The 17,123-nt window shown below is 36.7% G+C and overlaps 3 protein-coding genes and 1 non-coding gene across 8 annotated transcripts; 3 read left to right on the top strand and 1 right to left on the bottom strand.

Annotated features, from left to right (window-relative positions):
• The first annotated feature begins 1,163 nt into the window (after window positions 1-1,163).
• LOC126586263 (chaperone protein dnaJ 10-like) lies at window positions 1,164-5,250 on the top strand. Of its 2 annotated transcripts, none has more exons than XM_050251069.1 (10): window positions 1,164-1,396; window positions 1,855-1,914; window positions 2,156-2,238; window positions 2,456-2,609; window positions 2,945-3,074; window positions 3,611-3,769; window positions 3,860-4,038; window positions 4,319-4,399; window positions 4,695-4,835; window positions 4,995-5,250. In XM_050251069.1, the coding sequence occupies exons 1-10, from the start codon at window positions 1,310-1,312 to the stop codon at window positions 5,079-5,081; spliced, it is 1,161 nt and encodes a 386-aa protein (XP_050107026.1). In that variant the 5' UTR covers window positions 1,164-1,309; the 3' UTR covers window positions 5,082-5,250. The 2 variants fall into 2 exon arrangements, with proteins under 2 accessions (XP_050107026.1, XP_050107027.1); XM_050251070.1 differs by having other exon boundaries at window positions 1,165-1,396; window positions 4,998-5,250.
• A 223-nt stretch (window positions 5,251-5,473) lies between these two features.
• On the top strand, window positions 5,474-5,590 carry LOC126588079 (U5 spliceosomal RNA). The gene has a single exon (XR_007611313.1). It is a non-coding gene; the product is annotated as a U5 spliceosomal RNA (small nuclear RNA).
• A 1,150-nt stretch (window positions 5,591-6,740) lies between these two features.
• Window positions 6,741-11,782, top strand: LOC126586256 (serine hydroxymethyltransferase 3, chloroplastic-like). 2 transcript variants are annotated; one of them, XM_050251057.1, is made up of 13 exons: window positions 6,741-6,907; window positions 7,141-7,344; window positions 8,483-8,567; window positions 9,001-9,196; window positions 9,286-9,460; window positions 9,530-9,647; window positions 9,771-9,883; window positions 10,008-10,130; window positions 10,301-10,405; window positions 10,543-10,629; window positions 10,707-10,814; window positions 11,203-11,275; window positions 11,384-11,782. In XM_050251057.1, exons 2-13 carry the CDS (start codon window positions 7,198-7,200, stop codon window positions 11,656-11,658), a joined length of 1,605 nt encoding a protein of 534 aa, XP_050107014.1. In that variant the 5' UTR covers window positions 6,741-6,907; window positions 7,141-7,197; the 3' UTR covers window positions 11,659-11,782. The 2 variants fall into 2 exon arrangements, with proteins under 2 accessions (XP_050107014.1, XP_050107015.1); XM_050251058.1 differs by having other exon boundaries at window positions 6,742-6,907; window positions 7,162-7,344.
• Window positions 11,783-11,906: 124 nt separating this feature from the next.
• LOC126586261 (F-box protein SKP2A-like) lies at window positions 11,907-15,573 on the bottom strand. 3 transcript variants are annotated; one of them, XM_050251067.1, is made up of 5 exons: window positions 15,342-15,573; window positions 14,353-14,711; window positions 13,045-13,396; window positions 12,820-12,961; window positions 11,907-12,490 (listed from the first exon to the last, which is right to left on the bottom strand). In XM_050251067.1, exons 2-5 carry the CDS (start codon window positions 14,625-14,627, stop codon window positions 12,093-12,095), a joined length of 1,167 nt encoding a protein of 388 aa, XP_050107024.1. In that variant the 5' UTR covers window positions 14,628-14,711; window positions 15,342-15,573; the 3' UTR covers window positions 11,907-12,092. The 3 variants fall into 3 exon arrangements, with proteins under 3 accessions (XP_050107024.1, XP_050107023.1, XP_050107025.1); XM_050251066.1 differs by having other exon boundaries at window positions 14,353-14,701; XM_050251068.1 differs by having other exon boundaries at window positions 14,353-14,701; window positions 15,353-15,573.
• Between the last annotated feature and the right edge of the window lie 1,550 nt (window positions 15,574-17,123).

Below are 17,123 nucleotides of genomic sequence, written 5' to 3'. Positions count from 1 at the left end.
TGAAATCCCCACCTGGGTCGTCTATTTGAAAAATGCCCATGCAAAAGCCACATTACATGGACCTGCACATGGAAAAAAAGGCAAGAGTCCCACAACAGCGAAGAACCCAACTCAGTGACTCAATGACTGCTATGAAAACCTTGGAAAGTCGATAAAAAAGAAGATAAAATAAACATAAAGTAAACAAAAATTCTGGTACATGTCCTGTGTATTATATACAACGTCGTTAAATCTCAATCATTAAATTTCTGATCAAGAATATCTAAGAGTTAAAAAAAGAATATTATGCATCAAAACATACTAAAAAAATGATAAAAGTAAAACTGTAAAGTAAACAAAACTTCTAATATGTTTCCGGTGTGTGTGTGTATATATATATATATATATTTATTTTTTTTAATAAATTTGACCGCAAAGTCCGTCTCACTCCAGCATTGTTATCATTGGAAGAGACTTTAAGGAGAATTTATTGATAAACAAGAAATATACAATATGTCAAGGGGGACATGAGGCCAAACCCAGACCATTAAAGAATTCATAACAACAATTCAAAACCTCTTTCAGTAAAACCTATAACAAGGAAGCTTAAAAAGGTTGTGAGAATAAGCAGTTGCAGCACAAGGAGGGCATGAATCCCGCCAATGGACACCGGAGTGATCAACATCATAATTGACCAAACAATCAACTTCTTGATTACCCTCTTTAAAAATATGAGAAATCTGAACCTGCATGGAGGATAGTAAAACTCGACAATTATGCCCACTGACCAAAAGCCTCCAAGGGATAAATGTCAAGGAAGGTGAGGATGAAGAAAGAAGATGAACAATCAGTGAGGAGTCACATTCAATTCATAAGGAATGCCAACCTTTATCCGAAGCTAATTAAAGATACAACATGAATAACAGCGCGTAGTTCGGTATATTATACAATACAAGTTTTGGTCGTTAAACCTTATGGATCTAAGAACTAAAACATTCGGTATATTATACACTGGAACACGCTAGAAATCGTGGAAAGTAAGATGGCAGTTGCTGCTGTCAATCCATGGTAATCATAAGGGCCACCATTGTCCATGACTCCATGGGGACACAGACAGTTAAAAACAACTGTTGCCTTCCGCTCCCGCGAAAAAGCAGTTTGTTTATTTTATTCTTTTTTTTTCTTTTCTGTGGAACTGGAAAGCCAAGCCTGCAAAAGTCACTCACTGCAATGCCAACGCTCTCTCTATACTTTTTTTCTCTCTCTAGCTTTCCTTGTCTGAGCTTAGTGGTTGTTTCCAGATTGATCAGCTGATCAGCTGAAGCAGGAAATGGTGAAAGAAACTGAGTACTACGATGTCCTCAGCGTCACTCCCTCCGCTTCTGAGGAGGAAATTCGCAAAGCTTATTATCTTAAGGTTCTTCTCCTCCTTTTATCAGCTTAGCCCTCGTTTGGTGTATGGAGTTGGATTGGATTGAATTCGATAACTCACTAGATTCAGCGACATGCATCTCTTGCTAGCTTTTCAACGTACATTGAATCTACTGAGTTATCAAATCTAATCCAATCCGATCTTGGACACCAAACGAGGCCTTAATTCGATAAGCATGTTAGTATATTTAATGATATATAATTTTGCATTTTATTTACATAATTTATTTTCAATGTTGATCAGTGTTGTTTGCTTTGATTTTATTATTTTTCGGTTATATCTAGCTGATTCATTCATAAATCGCCTTACAGTGATGTTTGTTTGAGGATTATGCTTTATTTTGTTCAAATCTTGGCGAAATAATGCAGCTTATATCTTCATATTCAAGTAAACTTTTATCAGAAGTTCAAGTATTTAATAGGGAGAAGCTAATATTTGTGCAGGCAAAGCAAGTTCACCCGGATAAAAATCTGAATGATCCTCAGGCTGCCGAAAGATTTCAGGCAAGTCCACTGCTTTTTAATCCTTCTTTTAACCAAATTCTACACCCTTATGAATCAAATGGTGTCTAAAGAATTATTGGTTTCCACCCTCAAGACAATCAACTCTAATTTTTACGGCAGCCTTGCTCTGTCATTACTTTTCTCTGCTGCAAGTAAATTTCAGTGACAACATATATGTTGAATTTCGCACATTTTGAGTGATTGTTCTCTTCATTTATCTAATAAATCTTATTGTTACCAGGTACTAGGCGAAGCTTATCAAGTTTTGAGTGATCCGGTGCAAAGAGATGCTTATGATCGAAATGGAAAGCATTGCATATCTAGGTAGAATACTTACATTTGCTTATGCTCGTAGACACTCATGTGCGCGCGCGCACACATGCTAATTGATCGTTTACAGCCTTTGTTACTTGTTCTTGCGGTTATTCATCTAAGACATTCTTGACACAATTTGAGAGTATTATGGTAGAACGTTATTAATTCTTAATCTCCTGTGCATTGATCTTTTCCTGATAATTAATACTTCGATGTCTCTCTCAAGGGAAACCATGCTTGATCCCACAGCTGTTTTTGCTTTTCTTTTCGGAAGTGAATTATTTGAGGACTACATAGGACATGTAGCAGTAGCATCAATGGCTTCCTCTCAATTAGCTGGTGAAGGTGACAGCACCGAGAAGGTGCACGATAAATTGAAGGCAAGTAAATTCGAGAATTAACTAAATACTAGTATTTTTCTCCTTAGAAAGGAATCTGTTCATTCTTCTCATGCAAGTGACTGAAATGCATAATTGATGTCTGGCTATATGTAAAATTTTATGGGGTGGCGCCGTGGTAGGTTGAAAACTTCGATTCCCATAAGGTGTTCCTCCTGAATCCATTAATTACCACTCTTTGACGATTTCATATCTGTTTGCAATAGTTTCAGTATCTTCAGGCTATCTTATAGCTAGGCGTAACTTTCACTTTGAAATTATCATTAAATTCCTTAACTCTCAATCCTTTTATGCCACTGTTCCTCTACAAAACGCAGGCTGTTCAGAAAGAAAGAGAAGAAAAGCTCGCTAACTCGCTGAAAGGTTTTCTTAACCAATATGTTCTAGGTGACAAAAAGGGATTCTTAGAGCATGCTGAATCCGAAGCTAAACGACTTTCTGATGCAGGTCAACTAAGTTTCATTTTATTTCTTATTTGATTAATGAAGATATGGCATAATGTTACAATTAGAACAAATTTTATTTGGTGTTTTAAGTTCTGCACAAGAACTTTATATATCACTTCAAATCCAGTGACCATTTTTATGCATAACTCGGATTATACTGCTTCAAATGAAAGTAGTCATGCATTTCTTGAAATTTGCTGTTGCATCTTTATTTGCTTTGATTTTATATACCTGCTTTCTCTGTCTTTCTTCCTATTACTCTGGCTCGATGTAGCTACTAATTTCTGAGCCCGTATTATCCACATTATTGAACCTGCAAGTGTTTCAGGAGAATGATTGTGGGATAAGTTTCTGAAGCTGACTCTACGAAAACTTTTGTATGCTTTGTCAAAGCAACTGACTTTGATTCTTGTATTTTGCTCATTTGACACCCCATCTGTCTTTTCGCGTCATGAGTTTATAGAATAGTGATTATATCATAGTGTGGAAGTTGTAAGTTGCATAGAGAAGATTACTAATGCTTTGTCACACTTGCAGCCTTTGGAGTTGATATGCTGCACACTATTGGCTACATATATTCGAGACAAGCAGCACAAGAGCTTGGAAAGAAAACCATATTCCTAGGGGTACCATTCGTGGCTGAGTGGGTCCGTAATAAGGGACATTTCTGGAAGTCACAGATGACTGCTGCAAAGGGTTTGCCCCTCAATCACTGCTTTTCATACATTCTACTAGGAACTTTAATTAATTTTTTCAACTAATTTAGTTGAATAAAATTGAGTTCAGGTGCTTTTCAGTTGCTACAGCTTCAGGAAGAAATCCGTCGGCAATTTAAAATGGATGGTAGTGGCCCTGAAAATGATGCTGAATCGCATATACGCTTAAACAAAGACACACTATTGAACTCATTGTGGAAACTCAATGTGGTGGACATCGAAGTAACGCTCTTGCATGTTTGCCAAATGGTTAGTGGTTTATTTCAGTCAATGGGGGCACTTGTTTCTTTCATCAAGTATAAGTTTTCATGGAACTCGATTCTCTTTTCCATCTCCCACATTGTTTCTTGCCCCTGTCAGTTTATAACGTCTCCCTGCTGAACTCACAAAGCAACGGTTTTACAATTTTTGTGACTGGAAGCCAAGAAATCACAGTGTCTTTGGGGCTGAGTTCCTTATTGTGTGTTGGCAAGAATTATATTCAAAAGATTGGTGCAGATCCTTCTCATGATTCGAAATTTGACTTCAGGTTTTACGGGAAAATAATGTTAGGAAGGAGGAACTTAAAGCTCGTGCTCTGGCGTTAAAACATCTGGGAAGGATATTTCAGGTTCAGTTGATTACAATTTTCTGCAAAATCCTTATACAGGAACATTCTTTATGTATGATGCATTTGATATCGTCATCTTGATCGATCATCTACCTAAGAAATAAACCTGAGTGCAATGGTTGTTCATGCCTATAATTCCCTTGTATGTTTGTAGATACATGCCCATTATCAAGTAATTAGAAAAGGATGCTAACATGTGAGTAATGTTAATCAATGATCGAACTTAGATATTATGTAACGTCTAGTCACCGATGATCTGCTGACACTACAATTTTCCTTTGTTTTCTGGCCTAAGGAGGAAAAGCAGACGCGAAATGGTGGAACGTCAAGAAGGAAAAGTTCTGTTGACAAGGATGATGATGGAAGCAGTTCAGATAGCAGTTCTGAAGAGGATTCACCCCGACCGCTTTCATATAGAACTCCCTTTCTCACTCAGGTATGTTATAAGATCCTATACACCTAACGCAATATACCGAAAGCATGTATACACTAATCTACACATGTGTTTAAAAACAAATATAAATATATCGACGAACAAAGAAATAACAGCTAGAGAGAAGCGGTGGCTGATGGTTCATTTTTCTTTCTTCCCTAGCAGGGTATTGGCAGACTGTTCAGATGCCTTTGTAATCCAGCATATGACGTCGACGACGACGAAGAGATTGTGTACAAAAGCAAATGAAAATATACGATGTTGAATGGTGCAAGCCAGTGTTGTGTGTAAATGTATTTACCCAATGCCTTTATACTTCTGAGGAACAACTCCATTTTTCAAAAATATTTTCAAAGTACAGTGATATATTGTTAATCACCAACATTATATGTGAAATTTTCTCTGTGATTTGCTGATACCTCTCGGAAAATTGGAGAAAATAGAATCGTAATCTTACTAGCTACTGCTACAACCCCAATGCAGCAAGACAAAATTAATCGCTGTTTGGTTTAATCAAGTTGAACGGTTGAACTAAAACAAGAAGTTGTATGGGTTTTAGTCCCACATCGACGAGGAGAAGCGAGAAAGAGGCGGAGTGGGTAATATAAAATAAAGCAGCCTGTGAACCTGTAAACTCACGGAGCCATGCGTTGAGCACAAAGCGAACTATTCTTTCGCCTTTTACTAAAGAATACCGTGTGCTCGTCGCTATAAGTGGCATACGCCTATTTTTGGAGGGGCGCACCTCTGTGGGTGCCCCTAACAATTCAAGTAAAAAAGCTTTATCTACGTTAGCTAACGCAAAAGGTTAAACGTATGCGGGCGAACTTTTATTTTTACTCCTTGTAATCGTTTAAAATTTTATATAAATTATTATATTAAATATTAATGCATTATTTATAAATTATTTGGAAAAATTTGTTCGTAACTGTGTCATTAGATAAATTAATATATATGTATATTAAATATTAATACTATTTATAAATTATTTTTGAAAATATTAAAACTAAAACTGTCAGTATAGTAGTGAAGAGAATGAACTAGTACAGAAATACCATTTTTAGTTTGTAATTATTTTTGCAAAAATTCATTCATAATCGTCAATATATACGCTAGTAGTGAAGAAAATAAACGAGTACATAAATACTATATTTAGTCTGACCGGTCAATATGATTTTCAATTTAGATGAATTTTTATTAATATCATCTATAAGAGTAGTCTTAAATAGACGGTTGAGTTTTTTAAATACATTATGAAGTGAGTATGTAACAATGTAATATCAAAAGCGTGAGTCTCTTGACCTTAGTTCTACATGAAGATTTGTAAGAAATAAGCTTTATTAAAAAAAAAAACTAATGAAAAGGACAAAAAAATATTATAAGTGAATAGTACCAGGAGTGACTTTTTAGAGTAGAAGTGTTATTTTCGTTAAAAGTGAATAATACCGAAGAATGTTTCGTTAAAACTTCCTATTTTTTAGCTATCCAAAAACCTAAAGGTCCCTGGTATTTTTATTCATTCATTTGGTTGTTTTGTAAATAAACATACTCTATTAACTCTAACATATTCCGTCCATTATAAATTTACAGTTTTTTTTAAAGGAAATATCAGATTTTTGTCTTAAAAAAAGGAGTGTAATTTAGGGAATTGACAACAATACTTCTGTGCATTTAATACCATTGTTATCTGATGGTCAAGATGAGATTGTCCAGTTAATAATTCTATTAATACGTGTTAGTATATATTTAAATTTATAACGTGAATATAATTTTTACATCTCAAACTTGCATTCCATACCGCTAATGATCAACGGATTCCGTCCGTTATCTCCACAAAAGTTAACAAGTGGGAGGGTAAAGTCGATTCCGTACCAGTTAACTCCGTCCCCACAATTTTTCTTCACATTTGAATTGTTTAATTAAAATATAAAAGTTGGCCAACCGGGTGTTTTGAGAACAAAAACCCTGAGGCACTAAACCCTCTCCTCTCCACTGCCACCGTTTTCCCTTTTGTGTTTCATTCCCTTACGCCCGATTGCAAAGGAAGCTCTCTCGCCGCCATACCTGATTATTGGGTAATTTACTATTAATCCCCCTTTATATTATACTTTCTTCCAGTCCAAAAGCATAAATGATCTACAAATTATCTGTGTAATTTCATTCATTCATTAGCTTGGCAAAATATTTCCCTTTTAAATTGCAGATAGACCCCCATCATATGTAAAACAAGTTTAAGGAGTGAATTCTTGTATATAATTTCTGTTTCTGAATACATATACATATATGTGTGTATATATATTGGTATCAGGGTTTTCTGTGGAGTTTGCAGGACGCTTGTGAGGTATTATTGTATTTGGAAGCCAAGATGCAGGCTTGTGGTGGAGCTGCAGTGATGGGTTCTCTTCAACAACCCACTTGGACAAAGGGAATAGCTTTTCCCAACAAAGGGCTTAGCTTTACCGGATATTCACATCAGCTGAAGCTCAATCGTGTGAAGCCCGGTACCGGTACTCAGTGGCGGATCTACAGAGGGACCTGGGAGGTCCTAGGACCCTTCGGCGACCCTAAATCCCTGTTAGAAAATTTCCGGGGGACCCCTCGAACACAAGGTTTGAGCTGCTGTGCAGGTTGCAGGTTGCAGTTGCAGGTAGCAGTGAAGAAGAAGACGCTGCGGGAAGAAGAAAGAAAATAGGGCTTTTTACCAATTGGTCCAAAACGGCTGTGTTTTGGCCCATTGTTTTAAGTATAAAAAAACAAAAAGGTAGACAAACGTTGTCGTTTGCCATGCATGATGACTCAATATTGCTTTAATTTTAAAGCCCAGCCCCCCTGAGCCCTTCCCCAAAGTTCTCTCTTTCCCTGCTGCTTTTCCCCCAATTCCCTATTATTTGGTTCCCTCTTTCCCCCCATTTCAAAACCCTAAATTTCTAATCTCACCCATGACCCAATCCCATATTATAATTACGTAAGTCCAATATCATACATCCACTTGTTTTAATTCTCCACTCCACCACTATTTGGTTCAAAATTCAATTAAGTTTTTTAGAATTCTAATCTAATCTCAATTAAATTATATTAGATATTGATGGAGATTTTTAGTCTATTATTGATATGATTGTTGATATGTTTTATGTTTGTATACTCATTTTATCATTGGAATTTAGATGGAATTTTTGTTTATTGGTTAATCGGTATATGTTTTGTGTTTTTGCTTAAATATGTAGTTTACAAATAAGAAATATGGAAAGATTTTTCCTTCCAAAGCCAATAGCACCATTTATTTGTTCTGGTAGTTCGAGCTCAAGACAAAATGAGTGTGACGTTGATTTTAATAATCTTGAGAGAGACCCAAGAAAAAGAATTCGAATGAAGGACTATTCTTCTAATATTCAAGATGAGGTTCAAAGAACATATTTGCAAATGGGACCTTGTAGGCCTACAAAGCATGAGTTCCCATACACTTTGCATGCAAAGAAAAAACGACGATTTGTTGTTTTGTGATTTTATAGCTTGTAATGTTGTTTTGCGTATGATTTTGAATGAAATGTATTATATTTAACTTTTTAATGTTATTTTTGTCTATAATTTTTTTGAAATTTATTATTGGGACCCCCCGAGTTTAAAATCCTGAATCCGCCACTGCCGGTACTGCTAGATATTCTTCTTACATTGAAGGAAGCTTGACTGCTGGAAGGCCATCTTCTTCTGTCTCCGTGCCCTTGACTGAAATCGGAGGTAGTTATACTCCAACCGTTGAACCGATGTCAATTACTTCTGTTTGTTTATTTGTGGTTTCGTTAGTGGATTGTATTGATATGTATTTTTTAAGGTTTTCATTCGGAATTTCTTAGGTTTTGGTATTGCTAGTGTTATGGTGCTGTTGTAATAGAACTTTTAATGTCAATTTGCACTGTAAAAACAACAAAAAATCTTTTTCCTCATATGTCACAATATTTAGAGGTTTCGTAATCACTACTTTCAGTAGAACTGCAGAATTTCATTAGTTAATTCTTTGAAAGAAGAACCAATCTTTGTTAAAAGAAAGAAATCTTCAAAAGAACAATATGTTCAGCCTTGAATTTCCCAGCATCTGATGAAGTATCAAATCATTGGTTGGCGGCATGAATTATGTATGACTTGTTCATGAATTCTATTATTTGATTTACAGGTAGTGGAAGCAGTTTTGTGGACAATGGGTTAAGTGAGGCTGACCCTGAGGTACGTGCAATTATTACAAAGGAGAAGGAGCGTCAGCTCAAGAGCCTTGAGCTTATTGCCTCTGAAAATTTTACTTACCGGGCAGTGATGGAGGCAGTCGGCTCATGTCTCACAAACAAGTATTCAGAAGGATTACCAGGTAAAAGGTACATATTCTCAGACTCAGTGTAGTGCGAGTCCAACAAGCACCTTTTATTAAAATTATTAGTATCTCATCGTTTGGTTGTACATTCAGGTACTACGGTGGCAATGAGCACATTGATGAGCTTGAAACACTATGCCAAAAAAGGGCTTTGGATGCATTTCACTTAGACGGAAAGAAGTGGGGTGTTAATGTTCAACCATTATCTGGTTCTCCTGCTAATTTCGAAGTTTATACAGCAATTCTTAAACCTCATGACCGTCTCATGGTGAGTTGTCCTCTTGGCTTTGTTTTACTCTTTCCTATTGGTGGCTACTAATATGTGGATGTAACTTAGGGTTTGGACTTGTCTCATGGGGGACATTTGTCTCATGGTTTCATGACTCCTAAACGGCGGGTATCAGGCACATCCATATATTTTGAGTCCATGTCTTATCGACTCAATGAATCCACAGGTAATTCTTTTCATTTTTTTAATAAGAAAGATGTTGTCTTTCAGATGTACTAAATATGAATTTATTTTCTTTTGAAATGATGTTGGTTTTTTTCTCCCAAAATAAAACAAAATCGAAACCCAGGTCTGGTTGATTATGACAAGCTTGAGGAAATGGCTGACCGATTTAAACCAAAACTCATTATTGCTGGGGCTAGTGCTTATCCTCGAGATTTTGACTATCCTCACATGAGGAAGGTTAGTATTTTATGTCTGATTCCATATATAATTTTCATGTGCATAATAATACGAAATTTATTATCGTTTATAAGCACTCCAGTTTCTTTGGCAACTGATGAATTACATCTATTTTTATGGGAAGATCGCGGATGCTGTTGGTGCTTTTCTTATGATGGACATGGCTCACATAAGTGGGCTTGTTGCTGCTTCTGTGCTTGCAAATCCTTTTGACTACTGCGATATTGTGACCACAACAACACACAAGGTATTCTTCACTCATGTATTTATACTTCACCAAATTTTTTCAAATTCAAAAAAGTTATGGACTTGTAAACATGTCAAAGTGCCGCTTTTGTATGCTTCATCTTTGCATGTGATCTCTTTGTTGTGATCCACAATTGGATGATCTGACAAATTTAAGACATTTCTCTTCAGTCTTTAAGAGGCCCAAGAGGTGGAATGATCTTCTTCAAGAAAGATCCGGTTCTTGGGGTCGATTTAGAATCTGCCATCAACAATGCTGTTTTTCCAGGTTTACAGGTTAGTTGTATTTGTTGCATGATAAAAAACTGGAACTATATATAATCAGTTGTGTGTTTCTGTAAGAGTTCATCATTTATATTCTGAATTTAGAAATAAAAGGATAAAACGATAAAAGGCTTGAGTTCTTTTTGTAGGGTGGTCCTCATAACCACACTATCGGGGGCCTTGCAGTTTGCCTGAAGTATGCACAGTCCCCAGAATTTAAGGCTTACCAGAACCAGGTACTGCAATCATACTTTCGTCATGCAAATAGTGTCCGAGGCATGTCCTAAGTTTGTGGGGCTACTCTACCTTGTAGGTGGTCTCTAATTGTAGGGCTCTTGCAAGTCGATTGACTGAACTTGGATACAAACTAGTTTCTGGTGGAAGCGATAACCATCTGGTTCTTGTGGATCTGCGGCCTTTAGTAAGTTCCTAGATTGTTAAAGTAATTTATTTGTTTTAACTTCAATATGGAATTCTTATTGCTTCTCATGTAAGAGCTTGTTCTGAAATGTGGACGTTTAGCTATTGTTTGTTATTTTAAATCTTTTTCTTGAAAGGTTAGTATTCAGAGGTTACGAGTTAGACGAATTAATGACTTGACTATTCCTTCACTGCCGGAGCTTAGGCCTTTTTGTTTTTGTTTTCTTCATGTGTAGATGAAATATAAGATTACAGCATAATGGAGGATAATTATTCTCTAATTGCAAGTTATCGAATTTGATTAAGCATTGAAGTTACGATTGGATTTTTGCATTGGTTCATAACCTATCTAATTTACCAATGTTGCTTGACGCTTCCTTTATCAACAGGGTATTGATGGAGCTCGAGTAGAGAAAATTCTTGACATGGCTTCTATCACCCTTAACAAGAATTCAGTACCCGGTGAGTCTTAAGTCCCCATTTGGATCAAATGATTACGAAGGACAGCGGATTTGAGGATTAGGCTAAATTAGTGAATTTGATTGGTGTTCTTGTTATTTGATGAAACAGGTGATAAGAGTGCTGTAGTGCCGGGCGGCATTCGCATTGGATCGCCTGCCATGACGACGAGAGGGTTCACAGAGAGAGAATTCGTAGCAGTTGCCGACTACATTCATGAGGGCGTGCAGATAACAATAGATGCCAAACGCACGGTTCTAGGACCAAAGCTCCAAGACTTTATGAAGTTTGTAGCTTCCCCGGAGTTCTCTCTAAAGGATCGAGTGTCCGATCTGCAGACAAGAGTTGAAGCTCTTACCACCCGGTTCCCTATGCCTGGCGTATAACTGGTATAGAAACATGTGGTCAATCTTCCAATAAGGAAGTTCAAGTTTAATCACTCATGTTGTACTTGTGATACGGTTCTATGAAACCGTAAACTCTTAATCCAACGGCTTCAGATTTGAGTGATTTTTGGTTTTGCGTACGCTAGATGTTTTGTATACGGGAGGCGCATCAACAGCCATGACTTACGAGTCGACGGGTAAGCGCTCTAAGAAGCGAACGGCCACCATAGCGGCTTTGAGTAACTAAATTTGTTTTCGAGCATCCAAAAATGCTGCACAATTCAATATTCGAAAGCCGATAACATAAGTCAAGATAAAGTCCGTAGGTTCCAACAAATGGCTGCTGCCCATTTGCGACCAATATCTTACCTCTCAATACAAACATATGTACAGTGGTTAAGGGTTCTCGGTCCTTTCAACACTTTACCAGATCGTTACCCTAATCCCCGTTCATTGGTTCCATGAGCTGAATGAGGAAAGGCGTTGGCAGTGCGGTGAGCTTGGACAGCGCAGGCACAATGCACTGACGTCAAGTTCAAACAGCCGCTAATGATGAGGGAATGCCTTCCAGAGCAGGTGTGAAGTGCAGGGAACGAGTCGCACACCGCCTGAACAGCAGAAGGGGTGAGTGCTGTGCATTGGCTGATGTTGAGGGTCCTAAGCCCTTCCTCGTCATTCCTGGCTTTCCGGGATTCCCACATTGCCGCAGGCTTGTTCTTCACTACACTCTGGGCCAAGGAATACATTGCTCTGTCTGTAATGTTCTTACAGTAGTAAAGGTCAAGCGATTGCAAATGAGGACACCTGTTTGCCAAAGCAATCACACTATCATCTGCAATCAAAGAATAAAGGCATCAGACCTTCAATTCTAGGGTCTCCCCTTTCGGTTCAATAATATTTTCGGGTCAACTGAGCATATCCTAAAATTTCCAGCAAAACATTAGGGATTTGACTGAGACATCATGAAATGGCTACCATAAGGTTAACAATGGACTGTGATAACCGACTCTGAAGCAGCACGGTCAAGGCTATGCAACTTTTCATAATAGCAACATGTACACCTTTGCAATGCGCTCATCAACACATGCATGTGGAAAACATTAACGAAATATGACTACCAAAACCAACTGTAACAGGCAGCGAGTACTGTAAAACAAATACCTGATATTAGGACACAGCCGCACAAATCAACAGTTCTGAGATCAGGGCATCCATGTGCCAAACACATAACTCCAACATCACTTACATCCTCACACCAACCAAGATTCAGAGACTGCAACTGACTACAGTAATGCCCAATAGCCTGCACGCGATCTTAATAGTATTAATAGAGCCAACTCAGTTAATACACAAAATAAATAAATCAATATCTACTCTTTGCTTTACCTGCAATGCCCTGTCTGATGCACTCCTGACGCAACCACAAAGATTCAAGACTTCCAATTTTCGGCAAAATCCAGCAAGATATTCAAGAGCAATGTCACTGAATGCCGAGCACCCACTAATGTTTAGTTTTGTAAGATTTGGGCACCCGTGAGCCAAGGCATATAGAGATCGGTCACTGAGCTTGAAGCTTTTGCTGAGGTCCAGGACCTGCAGGTCATGACAGAAGTTTGCAATGCTCTCAACAGCATTATCCTGAAGTTGGGGTTTATGATCTTGCCGCAGTATTAGAGTCTGCAATCTCGTAAACTTAGGAGCTAGAGATAGGACCAAGCTGTTCATGTTCTTGGTGCACCTGATAACATAGTTGACAAATCAAGTTGGCATTTAAAACATTTTAAAAAGAACGACTTAAATCAATTCATAAAGTTTCTACAAACATTCACATCACTTATCTACTTTCTACAAACATTTTAAGTTCCTACGCTTTTGATAGTCCTAAAATTTAATAAGATTTTTAGTTCCTTTTTGAACCGTGTTTGATTCAGCATCCTACACGAGGGTTTCCCTTTGATTCCTTCCATCTAAGGAATCGAGCTCTTAACATAAGCAAACGTATCTAGACCCTAGCAACATTAATTTACAACCACCCAACACAAATTAATATAGGGTAAGCCTCAAAAATTGCCACTACCTTGGATTCAAAATACCTGTGAGTTCACAAAAGAAAATCCAGCTTGATATAAAACCGAACGAATAAGCATAAGCATTCTACAAATTACAAACTAAATCTACTCCCACACTAGATTAACGTGAAATTCGAAAAGAGCCTTAGACAGGCCAATCACCAACTCCGAGAAGTTAATCTTTTGTAATCTTTACAAGTACGCAGCAGGGGTAAGCAATACAATCAGTCTAATCACCTAATGACAGAATCATTGTCACATAACCCTGCATACTCTTGCAGATTGGCATCAATTTCTTATAATCTTAAAACTAAAAACTGTCGTTCAGATGAACTTAAATTCATAAAAACAACCGAAGGAATCATATTGTGTCCCAAAGAGCAACACCACCACTATAGGGATAACACGAAAACAGAGAACGGCCTGGCAAAGCAATATTTATACACACAGCGGATACTTTTGGAAGTTACTAGAACCAGGGACTTAATCCCAACAGTAACACACACACACACGAACGAAAAATCGAATTTTCGAAGGTCATATGCCACCAGGTGATGTTAATATATTGGTTCCTTTCTTTGAACAATAAAAAACATAACATAGAGAAGGCAAAAAATATATGTACCATGAGAGGGAGAGACGAGTAAGGCCTAAGCAAACAGCATCTCTCCAGCCACTGCAGACTCCAGACGCCGTGATCACCGTCTGATCATCGACAAGCGCCAGGATTTGCAGAAGCAGCTCAATCGGAATATCCTTCCAATCGGTGATCATCACCCTTCCTTCCATCTTCATTTTCCCACCAACAGAAGCGCTTCCACCAGAAGCACTTGCAAACATCATCAGCTTCTCAAAGCACAAGTTCAAGTCCTCAGTCTTGATGTTTCCTTGCCCCACCATTTCAAAAAGCTCTCACCCCAAAAATCCCACCACCACCACCGTCTTCACGAACCAACGGAAAAAGTTCCTCGTTTCTGCCACCACCTCAATCAAGAGAGAGAAACAAGGATAAGCATTTACAAATACCAACACACCTCAATATTTACATAAAAAAAAACAAATAAACAAACCAAAAAAAAAAAAAAAAAACCAGAAGGGGTAAAACGACAAGAAACTTGAGTACCAACACAAACCCATGCCATGTGTCAACACCTTAAGAAACTTGCAGAGACATAGCAGAATCAAATATATATATAGTACAGTAAATCCCACCCATCAATTTTTTTAAAAGAAAAAATTCCAAATAAAATTATATTATTCTTTTTCACCTTGTGATCAGCCTCTGCAAGTTCACCAATCAAAAAGACCCCTTTCAATTTTGTTTCCAAAATTTTGTAACAAACCCAATTTAGAAACAATGAAAGCTCAAATTAAAATTAAGAAAGGAACAATTTTGACACTGTTGAAGATTTAATTTTGGACTCAAAACATGAAAGGTGCCAACTTTGAGAGAAATAAAAAACTTAAGCTCTGAAAAATGACACCAATTTGCAGCAATATTTAGAAAGATTAAACTGACCAATACCAGGAAGAACAAACATTTCTAAGAAAACAGGGCAGCTTACAACAGTTATATGAGGAAAAAAGGAGAAGACTGATGTTTTGAGAAAGTACCAGAACCGTACAAGATTGTTGCTGATGATCTGCATGCGGCTTTGTTTTCGTTTTCTTAGTCTCTCTGCGACGGTATTCGAGGGGCAGTGAAATGAAATCCACAAATAGCGTGAGAGATAGAGCTTTTAATTAACTTTTATAAATTTTAGATGGTAAGAAAAAGACAGATTAATCAGAGAGAGAGAGGAGGGAGTCAGGGAGGGAGAGGGAGAAGCGTCTGGGATGAGAACCAGCGACGTGTATGTGTATGTGACCCGTGGCATTGCAAATGAATATTAATGTTTGACCAAAAGATGAACTGATTTGATATAATGGTGGGACCCAAAACGTGTGGTCTTGATTTGTCAGAATCCTTTGGAAGTTTGGAGCAGGGAGAAACTATTACATACATACGAATTTTATTTTTTTTCTTGTTTTTTTAACAAACAATAGTATTTATATTAAGAAGATGAGAGAGTGGACCAAATCTCATATTGAGTTAGCTATGATAATGTAGTTCAAATTTGTTTTAGCGAGAATCGAACCTAAGATCTCTTACTTAAAAATAAAGAAGAATAACAATAAATTGTAGTACTAAATTGTACATAATTTATGTGTCACATTTTCAAACTATATTAATCAAAAAATAAATAAGCACTTTTATTTATGTGTCATAAAAATGTCATTGTAAATGAGTATAACAAAAAGAACATATTCGAGAAGAAGAGATGGTGATGGTGACAGTTGAGAATTAAGTAAGTTAAGTCTGAAAAATAAATAAAATATTATTAATAAGAAATAAACATGTTAATCAATTTAAGTAATAATTTAATTTTCAATTAACATTACTCAATTTGAAACGGCAAAAGTGTTTCTAATGAAAATAATTTCTTTTTCTTTTTTCCTATAACTAAGCCTTTAACAATTTTATTTATTTATTTTTCGGTCAACAAGCCTTTTAAAAGGGAAAAAGAATTGTGCGAAAAGAAGGAAAGAATATGAGAAAAATGAAAAGGATGGAGTTTTCCAGAGGGCAAATGGGAAAGAGGTGGAGTGGAACTTGAAGATTCCAAATTCCAATTGTTTAGAACCGTAAGCGCACCTAAAAGTTAAAACATTTTTGCTCGCCACACAATTATAATGCATATTCATTACACTTAATTATCTGCTATGTGTCATTTTATCTAATTTTAATTAACTTTCACATTTAACGTTACTTTTTAAATTTAAAAAAAAAAACTAAGATTAAGTGAAAGAACACGTGACACATAATTATGTGTATATGGATCATAACCATAATTTATGAGGGTGAGCAAAATGCTCCCCACCTAAAAGCAATCTCACCCCTGAATTCTTCATGTTCAACAAAATGCCCTTTGCTGTGCCATGTTTCTCCCTTATATACTTCTCTTTATTTTTAATCGTCGCACTAAAATAAATAAAATAACAAAATAAGATTATACAAAGCAAAGAAAGAAAAATAGTTTGTAATTACCCAAAGGGCATTTTGTTTATCGAGTACAGCATTTTTGTTGATAGAAACCATTACCCAAAGGCACACGGAAAAAGAAAAACAATTTAAAAAGAGTAAAGGCCGATGAGGGCAATTGACCTTCTTGTTGCCATTATCCTTATCCAGCCTGTTATCATTGAAAACAACTTTGATTACATCTAGACTCTTCCCAAACCCTAATACTTCTTGAACTAATATTTTGTCACATAACCTCTAAATTGAATTTCTGTCTCACGTTATTCTTGTTGTCAAAATTGTTTATTAAATCCTTTAAAACTGTTTATGTTGCA

This window comes from Malus sylvestris, chromosome 10 (genome assembly GCF_916048215.2).
Source record: "Malus sylvestris chromosome 10, drMalSylv7.2, whole genome shotgun sequence".
NCBI classification, from domain to species: domain Eukaryota; kingdom Viridiplantae; phylum Streptophyta; class Magnoliopsida; order Rosales; family Rosaceae; genus Malus; species Malus sylvestris.
The sequence above is the reverse complement of the archived record's forward strand: the minus strand, read 5'-3'. Positions and strand labels throughout refer to the sequence as shown.

Bases quoted from the DNA above. Each gene is read 5' to 3' on its own strand.
- LOC126586263 (XM_050251069.1), top strand. From the start codon at position 1,310: ATGGTGAAAGAAACTGAGTACTACGATGTCCTCAGCGTCACTCCCTCC. The intron at 2,610-2,944 runs GCAAGTAAATTC...TACAAAACGCAG, and splicing joins AGGTGCACGATAAATTGAAG to GCTGTTCAGAAAGAAAGAGA. The intron at 4,400-4,694 runs GTTCAGTTGATT...TTCTGGCCTAAG, and splicing joins ATCTGGGAAGGATATTTCAG to GAGGAAAAGCAGACGCGAAA.
- LOC126586256 (XM_050251057.1), top strand. From the start codon at position 7,198: ATGCAGGCTTGTGGTGGAGCTGCAGTGATGGGTTCTCTTCAACAACCC. The intron at 9,461-9,529 runs GTGAGTTGTCCT...GATGTAACTTAG, and splicing joins AACCTCATGACCGTCTCATG to GGTTTGGACTTGTCTCATGG. The intron at 9,648-9,770 runs GTAATTCTTTTC...ATCGAAACCCAG, and splicing joins TCGACTCAATGAATCCACAG to GTCTGGTTGATTATGACAAG.
- LOC126586261 (XM_050251067.1), bottom strand. From the start codon at position 14,627: ATGGTGGGGCAAGGAAACATCAAGACTGAGGACTTGAACTTGTGCTTT. The intron at 13,397-14,352 runs GTACATATATTT...CTATGTTATCAG, and splicing joins ACTCGTCTCTCCCTCTCATG to GTGCACCAAGAACATGAACA. The intron at 12,491-12,819 runs GTATTTGTTTTA...CTTTGATTGCAG, and splicing joins CGGCTGTGTCCTAATATCAG to ATGATAGTGTGATTGCTTTG.